This window comes from Paramormyrops kingsleyae, chromosome 16 (genome assembly GCF_048594095.1).
Source record: "Paramormyrops kingsleyae isolate MSU_618 chromosome 16, PKINGS_0.4, whole genome shotgun sequence".
NCBI lineage: Eukaryota > Metazoa > Chordata > Actinopteri > Osteoglossiformes > Mormyridae > Paramormyrops > Paramormyrops kingsleyae.
This window is the reverse complement of record NC_132812.1, coordinates 17579458-17601556: the sequence shown is the minus strand read 5'-3', so window position 1 is coordinate 17601556 and position 22099 is coordinate 17579458. Positions and strand designations below refer to the sequence as shown.

The 22099-nt window shown below is 42.6% G+C and overlaps 1 protein-coding gene across 1 annotated transcript in view; it reads right to left on the bottom strand.

Annotated features, from left to right (window-relative positions):
• The window catches only part of LOC111851517 (rho GTPase-activating protein 6-like), a 71288-nt gene extending 50437 nt beyond the window's left edge, over positions 1 to 20851 (bottom strand). The window contains exon 1 of the mRNA XM_072700405.1: positions 19799 to 20851. Coding sequence (XP_072556506.1) covers positions 19799 to 20302 — 504 coding nt within the window. The 5' untranslated portion in view covers positions 20303 to 20851. The remainder of the gene's footprint in view (positions 1 to 19798) is intronic.
• Between the last annotated feature and the right edge of the window lie 1248 nt (positions 20852 to 22099).

Sequence of the window (22099 nt, the reverse complement as noted above, 5' to 3'; positions counted from 1 at the left end):
TCCATAGGCAAGTTATTTTAGAGTCAGGCCCTTAACCCCCAGCTCCGAGGGTGCCGCATGCTGGCTGACCCTGTGCTGTGACCCCAAAGCTTGTGCTCACCTGTGTATGAGTCTGTGTGTCTCATGGAGAACAAGATGGAGTAGGTGAAAACACAGTTTTCCTAAGTATCACTATTGTATTGTTCTAGTTTCAAAAAAATGTTTGAATCAGAATCTTTTTATTCGCCAAGTACAGAGAAGTGCAAGGAATTTCTTTTGGTGCGGGTGATATCATGACATAAACAAAACACACATGCAAATAAACATCTAAAAGTAGATACAAGGATTTTTTTTCTTCTTTTTTTTTTACAGATGTGCAATGCCGAGTCAAGCATGTAGACAATATAAATAAAGAAATAAATAACAAAATGGATGGATGTAATGTGCAAAGAGCTTAGGTACAGTGCAGATTAGTTCAATTAGTTAAAATACTGTATAATAACGAAGCTTGAACTGTGTGTGGTTCCATTGACTTTTATATTTTGAAAGGATGGATGTCCCAGTTGTATTAGCTTGAACGTGGTCTTCCCGAAGGTAGAGACCTGAGCAATCTTAGCTCTCAGTCATCAGAGCTGCCATTAATACTTGTTCAGCAGATATGGCATCATACTCATGTCTAAAGTGTTGCTGCTTGAAATCCCAAGACTAAGATTCTTAATCTCACATGCTTTGACAAAACCATATATCTCTGTATGGAAGACTATGTATGGATTCTGTATGGAAGCTCATAATGAAATAATGCACACATGAAACACACAAGTACTTTTAAACTGAGGAACCATCAAATATGCACTTACTAGAACAACAGTGTAAAAACGAGAATCCATGACAGTCTGCATGAAGCCTGCTCACAAGGCTGAACACCATGAAGATAGTGCTTTGGGCTAATGAGCAAGAAGTCATTCAACCTGCACTGATTTTTGTTTACTTTCTTATTGCAGCTTCCAGCAAGGTGACAACCAGGCTGAAGCATACGGGCTAATTAATCACACGCCACATAGAGTAATAAGAGCCGTGAGATCTGCTAGCAATTAGCGAAGCTATAGTCACGGCTAAAACTCTGTGGGAGACTAGACTGGCCCTGCTGCCTGTGGTATTTCATACTGGGCAGGACACATTTCATTTCATTCTAGTTTCATGCAGATTCTCACTTGTTTACTCTTGTATTTATTTGTTGGACCCTGACAATGACCAACATTCCCGGCGTTTGTTTATGTCAGTTTTTCTGTCTTCCATTACTCTGGACCCTCTTTTTACGAGACATGCGTTTCCATCTCCACATTCCTTCCGTTTGCTTGCTTACCCCAATATTCTGTGCCTTGTTTGTTCAGTGATCACTGTTGTTGTGAAACGTGCCTAAACCCAGTAGTCCTGGCTCTCATTTATTTAGAACATGTACCTAACCTTGCATCCATCTGTATTCTTTCAAAAAGCCTGATCTTTTGTATATTTTGCTTCATGTTTGCCTCTCCTTGTCATGGTTCTGCTGTGCCCTCCTGGGTCGCTCATTCAATGCCGCAAAAGAAGCAAAGAAACAGAAGGAAAGTATAACTGTATTTCATATCTACGCTCAGTAACTGTATTTCATATCTACACTCAGTAACTGTATTTCATATCTACACTCAGTAACTGTATTCCATATCTACACTCAGTAACTGTATTTCATATCTACACTCAGTAACTGTATTCAATATCTACACTCAGTAGCCACTTTACTAGCTACAACTGCTTGATAACACAGACAGCCAGCTCCTCCCAACAGCAAATTGTGTGGCAGTAACTGGATACATGCAGCACACTGACTGGGTCAGGAGGTTCACTTATTGTGTGACTCAGCATTATAATGGCCAAGACGCGTGATCTAAGTCCTACAACTGGCATGAGTGACAGTACCAGGCGTGGCAGCTCAAGCACCTCAGAAACAGGCATCCTGCTGGGATTTGCTCAGACCACAGTGTCTGGAGTTTATGAGAATGGAGTGATAAATAAAGAACACCCAGTTCTGTGAGGAAAGAAAAAAACATCTTGTTAATGGGAGAGAACAGAGGAGACTGGCCAGACTCATTAGAGCCAGCAAGAAAGTGCAAAAACAAACTCAACACAAGGGGGGTCAACAGAAAAGCATCTCCGAAATCACAGCTGGTCATTCCTTGGTCCTGGGGAGAAGCGGGGGTCCTACCTGATACTGCATCTGGGTACATAATAAATTGTCCACTGAATGTGCGTGCGTGTGTGTGTGTACGTGTGTGTGTGTGTGTATAAGTATACCATTTTGTCATGGGGTTTGTGTGCCACTGTGATCCTAGGAGTTATGTTGTCAGGGCCTATTGCCACTAGTAGGGTCTCCCAAGGAAAATTGGTCCTAGATGAGCAGCCAGACAAAATGCAATTCAGAAAATCATGACAGAAAGAATGAAGGATTATGTAACCTCACCGACCTGGACCCAGGCCTGGATGGGGGCTCGCAGGTGAGCACCTGGTGCTCGAGTCTTTACCCATGCAGCCCGGCCAGGCATAGTGCTAAAGGGTTACATGAGTCCGCCCTCCTGTGGGAAAGGTGCATGAGCTGGTGTGGGAGGTAGAGAGATAACTGACTATATATAGTCGGGCTCGCCTCAATGCACAGCTTGGGCTCTTGAACCAAACTCCACCCACCTAGTGAACAAACCATCATCATAATCAACAACTCATTCATTTGGTCAAAGTATTTTCTGACAACCTGTGAAGCAGGGTACTGTTACATTTTGGTAGCCCGATGGGAAACCTAAGCAGCCCGAAACTGCATGGGGAGAACAGGCAAGCTCAACACACACAGAGCTGGTGCGGGGAATCAAACCAGGCTTTTAAGAGGTGTACCACCCATTTTATATACAAACAAATGCAAACACAAACACATTTATAAGCATATAATGTGTAGCTTATTTCCATTGCAGTGTCTATATGTCACTTTTAGATGTGAATATATTTTTCATTACGAATGGCCAGTTGGTCGTGGTTCATATGGGCGCGTATTTTCTTACACTGACAGATCCATTCTCAATCAAAGACGCAGCATGAGCTAATTTGCCATGTGATCCAAAGCAAACTTGCACAGAGAACAGTCCTCACACATTTCTGTTTAGCTAGCATCCATCACTGACATTGAGTGGATGACTGTGAAGCCCCTTGTTCCCATTAAGGACCACGGGGTATGGCCTGAATGCGGGGGTAGGGTCTCTCTTGAAAATGCACGTGCTGGAAGACTGGCTCCTCTACTCACATGCATTCTCTAGTTAAACAGGAAACGGCTGATTTGTTTCCTTGGCCTCGATTCCAGGAACACTGTCAGAGCCTCGGAAGTCCACATGCAGGAAACTGTGTTCAGCAACCAAAAAAGTCTGCCTCCATAGCTTAGATAACAAAAGGCTGCTCATTTGGTTAACCTACAAATTGGAGTGTCAAATCATAATAAAAGGAGGATGAAAGGAAAGAGAGGGTGAAGGAGAATAGGATGTTCCACCATGAAAACTTCATATAGAAACACTCAAAAAAAGATTCTTCATTTGCTCTTTAAGAGCAAGCACCCGTTCCTCTGTTTCCGGCCTCAGCGTAGGGTAGAGATTCCTCTGTAAGAGCAAGTGCTTGTTCCTCTGTTTCAGGCCTCACCGTAGGGTGGAGAGTCCTCTGTAAGAGCAAGCGCTTGTTCCTCTGATTTCAGGCCTCAGTGCTCTGTAGCTTTTACATTTCTCTACTGCCAGGATCTAATGTGCAGCTTTACATCAGTCCCCATTACCTTACGGATATCCCGGTTCCTCGACTCGCATCTTGGCCCATGCAAGCCAGAGCCCAATCCTCGTGGGTCCCCCCGCAAAACGACACGCCTCGCAAACGCCCCTCACATCACCCGGTGCATGCAGTAAGGCTGACCTCCTTCCTGCCACACATCTGGTGGCTGGATCATGCAGTGAGTAAACATTGACACAGCGAGGTGCTTTTATTTGCATTGGAGACTGGGACATGTGACCAGCTACGGAGTGAGAGCTGACTGCTTGACTCCATACAGTGTTAAACCCACAACATGGTACTTTGCTGGTCGCAGGTTCAACCCAGCAGTCTTTCAATTATAAGAGCACACCCTAACTGTTAGGCCACCACTGCCACTGGATAGATTTAATGTAGTCTGGGCTAAAGGTAAATTAACAAAGATAACATCCATTTAAAGTCAGCTACCTTAAGCCATGCAGTGGCCCGTGGGAAAGGGGTACTAACTATGGGAAACAAGGGGAACACAGAACAGGATGACCAGTGAAACTGGTTGCCCAAATGGGGAATTGAGGCAAACGGGGCAGGGCAGGGGGCGATCCTGACAACTGTCCTGACTTACGCCTGATGGCTTATGGGGTAGCATTGTAGACTTACACCTACAAAGATAGGAGATTCAAATATCCAATCATCCTCCAGTGTTTGTCTGGGGATTCTGGGTACTGAGGTGAATTGCCCACAGGGTGTAAATGTGGGCGCTGTGATGAAAGGGGCTCCCGCCCCAGGTGTCCCCTGCACTTCCTGGGGGGGGGGGGGGGCTACAGGCTCCCTGCCACCCTGTATAAATAGGCTGCTATGGAGGACAGATGGTCTCATGACTGTACAAATGAAACAGGTGCAAAAAATATTCTTTAAGAGAAGTAAATAAAATTTCTAGCAGAAATACAAGCATAGTGGTTATACATTTGGTCCTGTCTGGTTTTCCTTGACACTTACACAACATTACTACCTGACTTATACTGCTGGTTTGTTTCTGGGTCCCATCCCGACAACTTAATTCAAATTCCACCTAAATCATGAACATGCGATGAACACTGAGTGGCTAAGTGGCTCCCTCTGCTGGCTGCATTAAATAATTATCTATAGACCAGCACTACCTGCCGTTTACTAGTACACCACAGTATAAATTTGCAGCTTTAAAAGAAATGGTACAACTTGCTTACATTACCATTAGTAAGCATGGGACATATAACAACACACTACATCTAAAATAAGCACCCTAACTAGGGGCGACCAGCCATGCTTTCCCATTGGGTGTTTATCACCTAGGTAGAAAAGAAGCAGAGGTTTAACACTAAACAGCAAACAGAGGAAGGGGGAGCGATAAAGAGACGAGAGGAGGGGGCACAGGGGAGAAAGAAAAGAGGAGGGTACAGAGCTGGAGGAGTGAGACCAGAAGAGGAGGATAACCACAGGCGGCGTGGAAAATTTCAGGTTTGGCAGGCAGTTCTGTTCGTGCTGCTCCTCAATGTGGCAGCTAATGGACAGTGGTCATATGGGATATTTCACCATGGAAGGAACCTTGCCAGCTACCTTTATCTACGTGAATCTCCCATCTAACCTATTTATTTATAGCATTGCTATGCTATGAACTAGTCTTAAATACAGCACTAATGCAGCCACAAGATGTCAGCAGTGAAGCACTGATATGGACCATAGACACAATGCTGCACCGTTTTTTGGCTAACAGAAGAGTTTATATGTTCTTACAAACAGTTTGGCATCAGTATAATCACAGACTAGGGCACAAATCTAGGGATTAAAATTCCTGTAAACAGTTCTCGGTCATATACGTATATATATGTCATATATTTTTCACGTACACATTTTACATTGAGGTCCACCCAATCTAATAGAAACACTTTTTGTAACATTGAGTTGACAGAACTTCAGTCTGAAGAAAAAAAAAAAGGAGAATGTGTATTTTGCATTTAAAATGTTACACATAACTATTAGCTTATAGAATAGGCAACAGATACATCTAGAAATATTAGTTTGCAATATACAGTTTCTATCATCCATCCATCTTCCACATCAGTTATCCAGTACAGGGTCACAACTTTCAGCAATAAAAAGAAAATAATAATAATATGCACCAGACACTATTGTCAAAATGTTTTGTCCAAAGCACACATAGATGACTCACAAACACCATTCAAATCACAATGAAGTTTATGCTCCCAGCAAGCCAGAGTTTACACTCAGCAGAAGTATCCCAGCAGCCGAAAGATAAATAAGGCATGACATGCATTTGTTTTCCTAAGTAATAAAAGGACAAGGCAAATGGAGCTTGTGTTTTAATATCACAGGTTTTACACAATGCCAAGGTGCCCCGCACGGAACAAGAAGAGCTCTTATTAAATGGAAACTCAGGAATCTGTCACCCCCCGCCCCCAAAGGCAACAATATTAAGACTCAGTGTGGAGGTGAAACCAAAATGGGAATTTCCATCAGTCTAAAAGCCGAGGAAGATTTAAACTGACCAAAGAAAAAGAAAGAAAAACATCCCTCTATAAGTGAGCTACACTACACTGATCAAAGAAGGTCAGTCACATGAAAGAACAAATACAAACACGTGTTCACAATCGTCACTGACGTTCACAACAAACTAAGACGACATCCATTGAGAACACAAGTCAATCAGTGAAATAAAACGCTTGTAATGTATATTAGCTGGGACCCTTGAATTCTTAAGTCTGTCGACATTTAACACAGAATAATAAAATCTATTTTAGGGTTAGTAATATTTCCTAAGAAAAGGGGTCAAACTGTAAGTTAATATCACAGTAACAAAAATACAGTGTCTATCATATAGACTAGCAAGTCAAATGTAACACTAATACTCATTTAGAGTAGTTTCTCATAGGCTGTCATAACATCACACTCAAGAAAACGCTTCAGTCGGACTCTGGTCAACCAGCCACTATTGCAACAGTCATTGAATAAAGTCATGTATTTGTGGGAGAGAGTGGGTTCTAGGCAGACAAATGCATCATGGTTAGTTATGGTGGTTTTAATTTATTACCTTCTGCATCTCATTCAGGCTCTAGATTGTGCATGAGCTCCAGAGATGATCAGAAGCTCGTCATCAGTCACCTAAAGGCCCCACAATCAGACACACCCTCAGCATTATGGGTGTTTCACAGACTTCGTCATGGAATCCAATTTGCATCCTTTTTGTAAACAGGTTGCCCTAATGTATACTGAATCCACAAACAGCACAAGCGGCCACCGAGCGGACAGAAGTCCTCGGGTTGTGGGAAGCAGACCCCTGCAGCATCACCAGCAAACACAAACCTCACGCGGTTCAATGACACGGCCTGGAAGGTTCCACTCGCACTCAGCTCTGTTTTGCTACTGGAAGTTAGAAGTTAGAAGATCGATGGATGGATGGATGTTAGCAATACATTTATTTGTTAAATGAAACTTGGAAATCCAAACACCACAAGCATATGCATCTAAAATGAAACTTTTATTTATTTACTGCTATTGCAACATCACTGTGTGTGTGTGTCACATGTCTGCTTAACACAGGTCCAGCGTTTATAGTTTTATCTGATTTAATCTACCTTGTACCTTTTAGGTTCAGCCTCTTGAGAGCAGCAGAACATTTTGGCGTAGTGCTGTACATTTTAGGGCATTTTGCCAGATTCGGAAACCCTTTCCATCTCTCTGTCTCCCTCTCCTTCTCTGTGGAGCACTGAGAAATAACCTCTTCCTGACATTTTCTGCTTAATTTACACAAAACTCTGATTTAAAATGAGCTAGGTATGACTATATCAAACATCATCAGCAGAAGAGATCATACTTTTTTTTTAGGGCTTTTTCAGCGACAAACTGTAGCTGTTAAGTTACTTTTGCTCCTCATTCTGTAACACTTGGCAGCAAAAGACTCACTAGAGCCTCTGGGCCCAAATATGGCAGAAGAAAACAAATTCTGTAAAATGTAACATCTCCCCAAGAGCAGAGAGGGCATTGCATCATTCAAGGCAATCTAAAGAGAAACATCCTAACTATCAAACATATTCTCGCTGCAAGAAGTATTTTCTGCATTAGAGTTGTGACAGTGTTAAAGCCATAAATCATACCATCCATCCATCCACTTTTCCTCATCAGGCTCATATGGGGACCTAGAGCTGATCCCAGATGGAATGGAATTCATAAAATCATAAACCTGATAAATAGGCAAATGTCTGACAAAGAACATCAACATTAAAACTACAAGCGAACATTCACTTTTCATCACTCTGCACATTAAAACAACATAAATTTACCCAGAGGTGTGTCATCAGAGAATCTGCAGTTGCTGGGTATATTAACTCTGTTTGAAGAGAAGGAAACTGACACTTGTACATTTAATTATTTTAACTTCCTCTCACATGCAAACAACATAATCTGTGATGCAAATCACTCATGGGAGTTTTACTTACACAAAAATGTTCTGAGGGCAGAAGGAAAAATGACTGGCTCAGAGAGATAAGCAATCAGATTGTAGAGGAGGTGGGTCCAAGCAACTAGAGCATGTTATATCCAGTCCATTCAATACAATGCATGGTGCAGTTGTGACACTGCATTTGTTTGCATTATTGCTGAGGTCACATGAAACAGTTGTCATTTTCAGTAGATTTTGATTGGTTGATCCCGTCTCCTCTAGTTGTTTGAAGAAGTTAGACCAGAGTGAAGGAAAAGCGGCCAATGGGTGCTAAGCATATGTGGAACCTCCTAAAGGAGAGCTGGAAAAGCATCTCAAGAGGCCACCTGAGGAAACTGGCATAGAGGAGACAGTAGGGTCAGCCAGTCCCTGGAGCCACTGGGGGCCAATGGTGGCATCACTCCGCCGATCACAGGATTTGAGTCCCAAACCACAGGGCTGTCCCCCCCGACAAATTATTTTTTCGTTTAATATTTTTTGTATGTAGTACATAACCCATATATGTAGTACCTAGTACATAACCTGTATATGTTATTTTTAGTTTTGATGTCTTTATAATTATTCTAAAATGTAGACAATAGTATAGGGTACATACACACACACACACACACGCAGGTTCGTAATTATACCTTTGTGAGGACACTCCATTCATTCCTATGGGGAAAACTCAAATCCCAAGACAATGACCCTAACCCATACACAGCCCTAACCTTAACCATAAGTAACCAAACAAAATACAAGACTCAAACACAGTTCCAGTCGACCTTCCAATCACAGACATAGACCCCTGTGCCATTATAGACTGACAGAGCTCCTTATTATTTAGATGACTAATAATAATGTTTGTTACAGAAATTAGAACTGGTTGAATTGTCCTTTGAAACTCTGAATACTTCATTAATTTTTCATTATTTTCAATTTTGATGCTCACTGTCTACTGTGACAACACATATTGCTGCCAAATAGGGCATATTTCAGAACCAACCCCCACTCCCAACTCTAGTCTCTTTAAGCTGTCAACTACTTCCTGTTTTCCACTCTCACCCTGTCAGATGCAATCCTTCAGGCTCTCTGGAAAGCATTTGCAAACACCCCCTCCAGATACACTTGGTGTGGACACATTACTTCCACACACACTGTGAAACCTACCAGTGTTGCATTGAATTGACTTGCTTTCCCAAGACCATAGATTCACATTTCATTCCAGTCATGTTTGCATTCATTAGGTTTATGTGTCCATAAGGAAAATATATAGAATAGATTTTTTTCCAAGTTACATTAACCTTGCTAAACAATCTCCAGGTCTATTGACATTCATGTCCTTACTTCCTAATTTATAATGTGGAAATCTAATAATTCAGGTTCATATAAACATGTTCCATCAATGAAATACAACATATAAGGCTACAAAGTATACACAGGAAAACAGCGCAAGAGCAGCACAGCGCAGAAACAACGTAGCACAGGAGCAGGATAGTGCAGGAACAACATAGCGCAGAAGCAGCATAGCATAGGAACAGCACAGTGTAGCAACAGGATAGTGCAGGAACAACACAGCTCAGGAACAGCACAGTGCAGGAACAACACAGCTCAGGAACAACACAGCTCAGGAACAGCACAGTGCATGAACAACACAGCTCAGGAACAACACAGCTCAGGAACAACACAGCTCAGGAACAGCATAGTGCAGGAACAGCACAGTGCAGGAACAACACAGCTCAGGAACAGCATAGTGCAGGAACAGCACAGTGCAGGAACAACACAGCACACGATCTTTGGCTCACTTTCTATTTATAGCAGCCACTTGCTATTTCTCAGCCTTTTTTGTGTCTTGCTGCCAGCCATGCCTGATTTGTGGTTACGTTTCAGTATCGAGGATCTGAGCTCCACAGTGTGAGAGTAAACATCTTCAACTCAGAACTGCACGCTGCTTGTGCTGAGTTGGTTTCTTCATTTACTGGAAAACAAGGTCTTGTCTTTCAAATAGATAAGGGCAGTTTAATGAAAATCTAAAAGGAGAAAAGAGTGATTCATATCAGGGGAAAAATTGACTGAACGTTGGAAATCTCTTGTTCTATGGTCATACATTTTTTCATTTGAAATCTTGATTGGCTCATGAGAAGAACTGGACCACTGCATTTCAAACCTGTTGCATGTGGTGTGGAATCTGGTGCGAGAAGCTAAGTATGCTTTGGATTGTCATCGAGGTAAGATTCGGTCTTCCTTTTTCACTAAGAAATCTGATTTACCACCAAATTAATGGGCAAACTGACAGTCCCTCCAATTCACAGCCTTTCATGATTCATATTTACATTTAATTTAATCAATTTTATCAAATGTAACATGCATTTCTGAGACAACAGGCTCAAATAGTCCCTGGAGCAAATGGGGTTAAGGGCCTCCTCAAGGGCCCCACAGGAAAGTCACTCTGCTGACCATGTGATTTGAACCAACAGCCTTCTGATCATAACACTGCCTCCCTGAGCATCATGGCACCCCCATTTATTCAATTTATCCCACCCACCCATCCATCCATCAATCCATCCATGAATCTTTTATAACTATTTATGCATTACAGGATGATCCTGATCATGGTACCAATCCCTGGAAGAAATGAGCACGAGCAGGTGATACCCTGGACAGGATGCCAGCCTATCACAGGGCACAGGGCAGGGGTACACCCTGGACAGGATGCCAGCCCATCACAGGGCACAGGGCTGGGGTACACCCTGGACGGGATGCCAGTCCATCACAGGGCACAGGGCAGGGGACACCCTGGACAGGATGCCAGTCCATCACAGGGCACAGGGCTGGGGACACCCTGGATGGGATGCCAGTCTATCACAGGGCACAGGGCAGGGGTACACCCTGGACAGGATGCCAGCCCATCACAGGGCACAGGGCTGGGGACACCCTGGACGGGATGCCAGTCTATCACAGGGCACAGGGCAGGGGTACACCCTGGACGGGATGCCAGCCCATCACAGGGCACAGGGCTGGGGTACACCCTGGACGGGATGCCAGTCCATCACAGGGCACAGGGCTGGAGACACCCTGGACAGGATGCCAGTCCATCACAGGGCACAGGGCAGGGGACACCCTGGACGGGATGCCAGTCTATCACAGGGCACAGGGCAGGGGTACACCCTGGACAGGATGCCAGCCCATCACAGGGCACAGGGCTGGGGTACACCCTGGACGGGATGCCAGTCCATCACAGGGCACAGGGCTGGGGACACCCTGGACGGGATGCCAGTCCATCACAGGGCACAGGGCTGGGGACACCCTGGACGGGATGCCAGTCCATCACAGGGCACAGGGCAGGGGACACCCTGGACAGGATGCCAGTCCATCACAGGGCACAGGGCTGGGGACACCCTGGACAGGATGCCAGTCCATCACAGGGCACAGGGCAGGGGACACCCTGGACAGGATGCCAGTCCATCACAGGGCACAGGGCAGGGGACACCCTGGACAGGATGCCAGTCCATCACAGGGCACATACACACATGCATATAATCTGTAAACACCAATTCACCTAAGTGCATGAACTCTACACAATTACAGGCAAGAGCAATAGGCATACACAAGAAAAAACACATAGATAATCTATAAAGCTATTAAATGGTATTGTAGACTTATCATAATCATCCATTTGTTAAGTGTGTGACCTAAGTAACCCACACACCACCCCCAACCATAATTTCATAATTATAAGTCCACCTAACGAGAAGGTCGTCACCCCACTGTGCCCCCATCAGACCAGCCTGAAGACATTCTTTGCAGTAACCAGGGCCACAATGGCAGAACGGCTCTGAATGCCACATTGTGTCTTGACATTTTGCACCCGCTGCTATTTTTTTCGGTACAGAATCTGCCAATAATATGAAAATCCTCTTTGATTTTATTAAACTAGGTTGCCTAGCAAGAAAAAATGACTGGGAGTGGCTTACAGTGCAGCCATCTGCCCACTATGCTATACATCCACTGTACTACACCCCTACCCGTCAACTGTACTACACATGCACTGTACTATACATACATGTAGTACTTCACATGCACTGTGCTAGCACTCACTGTACTACACATTCACTGAATTGCACATGTAAAACAGAACCATTGTACTACACATCCAATGTGCTATACATCCATGGGCAGCAGTCCATCTCAGGAAGTGGAGAGTACAAAGTAGGGGATACCATTTCATCACAGTACACACACTCACACACTATGGGCAATTCACCTGAGTACCCAGTATACCCAGCCCTTCCCCCTTTGTGGTACGTCTGTCAATAGCTTAATAAGCTGAGCAGGCACTGACAGATGTAACAAAAAGGTGACAAGGCAAGGATCAAGTGTGACAATAGCATTAAATACTAATATCTTTCCCTGGTGTTCTCACAAGGGAACATCAACCTGTCTGTACATGGACAAAAGTGAAATCAGAGGAAGGAGCACTCGCGCTCACAGAGGAATCTCCACTCCGTGCCGAGGCCTGATATCAGAGGAACGAGCGCTCGCGCTCACAGAGGAATCTCCACTCCGTGCCGAGGCCTGAAATCAGAGGAACGAGCGCTCGCGCTCACAGAGGAATCTCCACTCCGTGCCGAGGCCTGAAATCAGAGGAACGAGCGCTCGCGCTCACAGAGGAATCTCCACTCCGTGCCGAGGCCTGAAATCAGAGGAATGAGTGCTTACAGAGGATTTTTTACCCTGTGCCAAGGTGAGCAAAACTCTTCAACATGTTGAATAGGAAGGTTTTTCCTTCTTAATTACAATACTATTTATAATTTAGAGATAACAGTTGACCATAACCACTTGTTTGTCAGCTGCGGCCATAAAACATAGTGCCTAGAGGAAACCTGTGCAACGCAGGGACAACATGCACTGTAACTAATGAAGGGGCAACGACTCTTCCAAACTTAAAACGCATGATGTTCCATGGAACATCATTTTTTAATGTTTCCATAGTCTTCATGGTCGATCATACTATTCCAGATGCTTTCTGTTTTAAGTGTGAGTTTTCATTATAACAGGTTCATTCCGTTCTGTTTTTTTTCTGTTTTCACTTAAGATGAGCAGATGAACATCAGCTTGTGAGAAAGTTTTTTTTTGTCACTTAGGAAGTGACCCTGATTATTCCCCTTTCACACAGGACCTACAACATATCGAGTTTGACAGTTCCATTCCACAACACATAAGATTAGCAGGCTGGAAATCAGCAATCGCATTTCTCTTAGTGGCCAGCTTCTGCCTTAGACAGCAGCTGTCATTTCACTGAACCTAGGCTTTTAAATCCAAAGCAGTACGACAGCGATGTCTGAGCCAGATGTGGAAATGGCACTCCGGTATTCCAAACATCCCCCAACAAAGCAGCTTTGGCAGCCGGCTGCCCCACGCTCTCTTTACTTGTTAGATATACATTTAGAGTTGCAAAGCCTGCACAGCATACGCACCCAGAGAAAAAGTCAGCTAAAATAAATACAACTGTATTAAGTCTGCAAATATCTTGTCTTCTCCAGGCAAAAAAAAATATGGCTCCCTTTTTGACTAGAGTACAGCAAACTAATACCATAGTTTGTTTAAATGAATCATTTCAGTTATAATCCAATTGGAAAAAAGCAAACAAGATTCACAGAATCTGTGAATCATAACAGCATCACCACCAAATATTCAGTTAGTTCACAGATATGTCACAGACAGTGACTTTCTTTCCATTAAAAAGAATATTTAATGTCCAACACATAAACGATTTGGTCACCAAGCTGTGAATTTTAGACTCACATAGTAAATCTGAATAAACTTATCCTAAAATAGTAATTAAACACTTTCACAGCGGAATGCATTTTAATAGCCACCTTCTTTGCTTTCCTTTGCTGGCTCCCATTTCCTTATTTGGCTACGTACTAATTTCAGCTACGGCCAGTGACTTTTCTGGTCGTAATCTGCAGATTGATTAACTCCTGGAATCCTGAACTGGGGAGGGGTGGGAGGGGGCTTCTAAACATTCTGACAAATTGCTGCATCTCTAGTAGCAGCTATTCAGGCACATGGCTAAACGTAGCATTCTCCAAAGAGTCTCCAAAGCTTTGGTTCGGGCCTTCTGCCATACATATGTTGTAATGTATTATTTACGCTATAACTTCTGAAACATTTCAGTAGCATTTGCATCCACAACAACAAACAGAAGAAGAAATACGTGGTCCATCCTTCCATCAATACATCCATCCATCCATCCATTTTCTGTACCCACTTGTCCTATTCATGGTCTCAGGGAGTCCAGGGTCTGTCCAGGAAGCTACAGGCACAAGGCAGGGAACAACACAGGATGGGCTCTCTCTCTCTCTCTCTCCCTCTCTCTCTCTCTCTCTCTCTCTCTCACACACACACACACACACACACACACATTTTAATCATATCTTTCTGGGGACCATAATTTCATTTCTATGGCAAAAATCCTAATCCTAAACTATGACAACCTTAACCCCAACCCAGGCTTAACCTTAACCATAAGTAACCAAACAAAATACAAGACTTTTGGTATTTTTAGTTTAGACTTGGTGCCTGTTTGGCAGACACACATATACACATAAAACCTACACTCTGTATATGGCTTTGTTGATGACTACTGGTCCAGACTAGCTAAAAAAATAAAGAATTATTAAATGACTAATTGTAAATAATAAAGATCTAAAGTTTTAAAATTTTTCTGAGGAAATTAATTTTAGCAGAAAAGGCTGATTTTTGTCAAGGGATATTTTTTTTCAATTTCACAAATGTCACTTCCTGAACAGAGATAAACTCATCATTTTCTTAGTAAACAGGCTTCAATCAAAGCAACCCGTTGTTTCTGTAAGCTAGTTTGTACCTTTCATTCACTTGAATTGTGAGTGCTGTTGAATTATAATCAGCACAAATGATTTTTCACATAAATGTATGTTTTATTACCAAAGTTTTAACACATATTTGCGAGAGGTGTTTTCACAGAAACCTGAACATTAAATAAAACCAGACCAACCCGGTTTAGCCCAAAGTCACACAAACCCCTTCAGTCTGCCATCGACCGTTCACAGCTTTTCAGTATGATTTGCAGCAACTTCGGACCCCGCTTCCTCATGCCATTCCCGATCTCTTAGCCGTATCTCAGCACAGAGGCTCTGACTCCACATCAGCTCACGTCCTCCTGCTTCTCCAAACAGCAGCTTAAACAGCCCAGCTGTCTCTCTCAGGAAGCCCTTTCTTCAGTGGTGCATAACAGGTTCAAGCTGCTTCTCAGTGTTCCTGACTTTTACTTCATTTATTCCAGTTAACACAGGGGGAGGACCTAACTTCACCGAACATAACTCAATTTAAAGAGAATCAAAAGCCTACACTGTAGTCCTCAGTAGAGCTCTCCAGCCTTATTCTGTACCTTCTTACAAGACTGTCAGGTAGTTATGTGCCTGCATGTCTGTAGTCAGGGACCAGGAACCGGCAGACACACAATCTATGATAACTAACACATAGTTAATCAAAGCCAGATACAAAAATCCTTTTCCTGATGGCCGAGCAGTTTCATCCCAACATATAGCTTTTCATCTCAGCTCCACCTTCAGAGAAAGAGGAGATTAATTTATGACTATTTTCAGGCCTTAGTAACGTACAGGGCTATACTTTTCTTTTGAGCCATTATGTCTGGTGTCATTGAGACACAAAAAATCAGTAACACTGACAGAGCTGCAAAATTGCCTGCAAAAATTATAATGATTGCAGAATAGTAACAATGATAGTGCATATTCAGTATGCATCAGAAAACATGCCAGACTGGTCATCGTTTTAAGGGAGAATGAAGCAGAAACACTGCACCTTTGTACTACAGCTGGACACTGGATTAATACTGCACTAAGGATTAAACTGCATCACCGAAATCTCTCCAGAGCATGCAGCAGAAGACTACCATGACTCCAGTATATGCAGCAACAGAAGGCTACCATGACTCCATGGCATGCAGCAGAGGGCTACCATGACTCCGGGGCATGCAGCAGAGGGCTACCATGACTCCAGTACATGCAGCAGCAAAGGGCTACCATGACTCCATGGCATGCAGCAGAGGGCTACCATGACTCCGGGGCATGCAGCACAGGGCAACCATGACTCCATAGTATGCAGTAGAGGGCTACCATGACTCCGGGGCATGCAGCAGAGGGCTACCATGACTCCAGGGCATGCAGTAGAGGGTTACCATGACTCCAGGGCATGCAGCAGACGGCAACCGTGACTCCAGGCATTCACAAATGTACTCCACAATCCACATCACTCTCACTGAGGAATTAACCTATTAAGGTGCATCATCTACTCAGTGCAGTAGCATCATAGCTTCACAGTCTGCAAGTAAAGAGGCACCACTGAGCTCCCAAACAGGCACCGATGTCACATGCACCACTTGACTCCCAGTGTAAAAACAGAACTGATGATATTGAGAATCCAAGGAACTCGTGTCAACCATCTTTAGGCTGCAATGGAGTCTTTGAGAAGGTGAAGTCTGTCCAAGAAGTGGGTGTGGCTAGTATCAATGCCCATGCTTACATCCATCCATATCCATACCCACCTGTCCTATGTAATACCTACATTTATGAGTTAAGCTTATTCAGTTCATGCCCATCTTCAGTCATGCTTTCCGCAGGCTGGTACACGGGCCTGTGACCCTTATTGTTACAATATGTATCTCTGCAGCCTGGTATGCAGATTTGTGCCTTTACACCCACAGACACACACACATACACACACACACACACATATGTCGGGTAAACATATCTTTATGGGGACCGCTCATTCATTTCTATGGATAAAATGCTAACGCTAACTATGACAACCTTAACCCCTACCCAACCATACCATAAATAACCCAGCAAAATACAAGAGTTTTTGCATTTTTAGTTTTTCATTGCAGTCACAGGTTTTTATAAAATTGAGTTTTCCCTTATGAGGACCAGGATACTGGCCCCCATAAGGGAAAAAAGGGATATTCATCACTTTGTGGGGACATTGTGTCCCCATATGTAAGGTATACCTGCTCACACACACACACACACACAGATTCATGACACGTGTTCATCAGACAAAATAACAGAAAATGCTATTGGAATGCAGAAGCACATCCTGGTAGGAGAGACTGTTTTGAAAGAGATTTTTCATTCTTGAACATTTGAATTAAACTACTGACCATTTCGTTAAGAATCAGTGGGTCAATGTCCCTGAGAGGCCACTGTGTCAAAGCCCTGACCTGAATCTTGTTAAGAATCATGGGAAGACTTAACAGCTGCTCTCTGTAAACACGGTCATACCAACATGGGACACAAACACATCAAAACGATACGGCAAAACGCGCGGCGAGCGTGGCATGCAGCTGCCAGAGGCAGAGAGAGAAAGGCTCACAGCCGTAACTGACATGAAAGGTGCCTCTACTGAATATTTAGTCATATTTTGCCAAAATGATTAAACATCTGTGTACTAACATTCTGCAATCTACATATTAAAGTTTAATTTTTAATACAACGTAAGCATTATATATACAAGCAACATAGCCTTGAAATTGAATGTAATCAAGTAACAAATCTGACTAGATAACAGCCAAATCGAAATGCAAGGAATTATATATCAGTACATTGGATATACAGATAGGATGAGACTATTACAAAAGACTCAAAGACAACAAGGGCAGTAAATACAGACACTGCGGGTTAGAATTAATTTGGGTTAAAGTCGGATCTTGCAGCATGTTTTCATTGGTAACCAGTCATGCTTTCATCTGCTCTGCTAATTCACTGGACAACGGCAGAGCCACTCGACTGAAAACAAAATATTCCTGTTCTACTAAAAGCTGGCCTGATGTTGGACATGCTGTGTGCAATTTTGTAGCAAGACCAGTGGTCACTTTTTCTTTTAGGCCTACTGACAACTGTTTACCTTTTAAATCGGGAGAAAGTAGGTTAAGTGACAATCTGAAATATAATTGTGGAATCCTTAAAAGCACTGGATTCCTAACAATCCACCTCACCAAACATATTCCATTTACTAATATAATTTACCCCAAAAAATATAGAATAGTTGAGCAAAGTCTTTTAAATATTTATATTATATGTCTATATGTTTAAATAAGACATCACATTTTAAATAGCACAGAAAATATTCTGGTAAACAGAGTAAAATATAAAATAAAAAATCTAAACAAACTTAACTAAACTTAACATACCATCTTCATTAAAAATACATATAATGGATTTCCCATGTATTCCACTCGCATATCGCATAGCAACCGAGCGATTTCACAGTTTATACCAGACCTGAGTGGCACGAGCGCAACAGCCTTCCCTCCCGAATGTGAGACGTATCACGTCCTGCGATGTTTGTCATCAAAGGATACTTCTTAGATACAATTAACTACACACCCACGTATGGCGGCTGGCCATAATTACCGCTTACAGATTATTGTACTAAACTAATTACTAAAAGTTATTGCAGGTACTACATTGGCCCTGATATAATGTCCAATTTATTGAAGATCATTTCATCATTACTTGTCATGTCCTAACTGCATGGGAAATTAACATATAGTTCCATGTTCAAATGGCATAATTGCTGACGTAGAATCAGCTTGATTGGAAGATATATCAGAATACCTTGTTTTAATCAGTGTGTTTTACTCGTATCAAATTACTTGTTCTTTTTTTTAGCAAGTCTCCACAGAGTCCACGTTTACATTTGTCATCTATCATTGGAGCTACTTTTAAATCTTTCCTGTAGCTTGACAGAAGCAAATGTGCGATCCCATGCATATACCATTTAATGCAACACTTCTGCCAAAACATTCATTCTCAGTATCACTTATATGTGTTTCCCACGGCACAGTTTAGCGGCAAGGCATTTACATTAATAACCGCCTCATGTTCCCACAGCAAGAGACAGCTGCTACACGCAAAACCGCGGGACGTTTTGCTCTGGGCACAATAATAATAATAATAATAATAATAATAATAATAATAATAAATAAGTTTGGTTTACACTATACCAAAGAGGATAAGAGAATGACCATTTGCTTGGAGTGATGCTATTGCCGAAAAACGAGAAACACAAACCATTTAATCAGGGCACTGACTGGAATGTTGTCAAATATGTGGCCCGGGGGACTTTCACTAAAAATAGCTCCCGAGTGTGTTTTGAAATGATTTTATTTACATGGTCCCAGGATTTTTTATTTTTAAAATGCGGTGCCGGTAGTTAAAACCATGTGCGATATTTATTTGCAGGGTGTACAATGGAGATTAGACCATTTAGCGCATAGCAGCCTGTTCTACGTACACAAGATTATGTGTGACAGCTTATCCTGGGAAAATACCGATCACACATGAGAGCCAGTGTCTGATATGTGAATTTTTGGGATTCATTTGAAATAATCATTTCGCTCAAACAAGCATGTGTTTTTTGTACATCTCAGCAATGCATGCAGATTGTTTCTTTACAAGCCTATTTTTTTTGCAAAATACTTACTTCGGATCTCCATACAATAGAAGACTGGGTGCTGGATTGATGCAATTTTTTCTGAAGCCACTTTCGTGGCGAAAAGATGGAAGTCGTGCTTCCCAGTGGACTAACCGCTTGGCTTTTTGTGAGGAAGGGTAGATCCCAAGGAATACTCCGTTTCACGACCCTAGGATCGTAGTCAAATTGAAACACCGAAGACGGTGAAATGTCCAGTGGAGTAGACGGACTGGAAAAAGATGAAATCGGCTGTTTCAGCTTCAACACCTTGGAGCGATGGTCAAGTTTGGAGCCAGGCAGATATTCTGGGTTCGAGGAAAAAACACCTGCTTCCCGCGATCCCAAAGCTCTGCTCTCCAGATTGTCATATTCTTCTGATGTGCCTTCAGTGCCGTAGTTTCCTATTATAGCGGGGTCCAAACTTCTTGTCTGCCGTAGTCTTCGCTTTGACAAAGTTTTGGATGTAGGGGACGAGCATGAGAAAACACTGTGTAAGAGTCCTTGAGCTGACATCTCCTTTCCCCTCTAGATTAATATCTGTCCTTGATAGTTGCTCCCAGGTACATACTAGACTAATAATGCTTTCGAGTTTTCTCCACACCCAACGCTGTCCCATGCATCACTCCGATTCACAGGTCCGGATATCATCATATTGACTTATGATGAATTTCTGTTTTGTATAGCCTATATATAATTTATAAGGAAGTACCTCTAGAATAAACGAATATCGATTTAAAATGTCAAGGTGTAAGCTTGCATGGTTAGTCAGCCTAGTTATCCCCGAGGCTTACTCTAGCTGGAAGTTCTCCTTTAGCGTCACGCGGCTTCGCCCCTCTCTGAGTAACACGGTGTTGGGACGCTCCCTTCTCCTGCGCCGGCTCTCTCATCCCGTCTCTTTTTACTTCAGACACTGATAACGGTCCCACCCCAATTCCACAATCTTTTACTCACCATAAAACCAAAGAAGATAAACATTTAGTTTCGGAGCGCTCGGTTTAAAAAGATCGAAAATCCAATGTCATAAGCAGTTTGAAGAGATCATTTTTACGTCATCTAGTGTAACTTGCTGTCACCTGACGTTAAACAAAACAATATCAAATGCACTGCGCGGCATACTGTAGTTCCTATTATCGAATATAACCTCGTTAATGTAGTTTGCTAGGTGCTTATTAAATGCAACTCAAACAATAATTGTAGTTTGCGCTTCAGAAAAGACACTTGGTATGGTCTGTAAAAGCCCCCTACCTCGGGGATTTGCGGGGGAGGTAAAGTCGTGTGATGAAAGAGTCTATGAAGTAACCCGGGATGTCACTGATAAAAGTGGGACGGATACTGGCTGCCCTAAAACAGATGGAGGAAACGGAGGAAGGGCTGTTCTGTGATACATGCAGTCGTATTGCCCCCATGACGTCATCCCCGATGACACAATCACAGACGGATGACGCTGTAAGCGAAACCTAAGATTTGCTCCTCGAATATCAAAATAATCGTTTTGCACATGTTTTATTTTAAGAGATAAACAGGGGGAAAACAGCAAAGTACCTCTCTGTAACCGAAAGCTAGTTAACCTTGAGGTCACTCTATAATCATTGAATTGATTATTCTGAATAAATATTTGTATTCAGGGGCATACGTGGATATTCTGGGCCCCCACTAAGGACGGAAGAAATAGGAAGAGCCCACGGTAGAATTTGCCGACCTGAGCGTATAATGTGCACCGATATTTTCATTTATACATGCACTGGTCTCCATTAGTATATTCAAGGCCCCCTATAAATGAATGACTTCCCTGAATATGCCATGATATCCATGACCCTCCATCACCCCTCTTTCTATGTTATGATAGACTACAAATTTGTTTTGCCAAGAACAATTTACATTTGCCATGCAATTAAGATTTAACGACCTAAAGAATCTTATCTTAGAGCGCGCAATCCTAACACAAATATAGGCCATTCTCCGTTAGAATGTCTGTTAACATGTCCTATTATCATACCTGCAAAATGAAGAGCTTAATTCCAAATATATTTCAATATATTTTAATGCAAAATGTAATGTTTGTCACTAATACTATCACATCATGAGGCATTTTGTCACAAATTCATTCATTTTCAAAGTGTCAATGTTCAATGACAGTACAACTTAGAAACTCTTAATAATATAATATTAATTAATAATAATATTATTGGGGGTGCCGATATTACACTGGTTTTATGTGCACCCCATTGTGCCTGTGAAGTAGTTCCTTGGCAGCTACTGCAGCTTGTGTGTGTGCATTGAAAAACAGGCATCAGTCACATTTGATCTTAG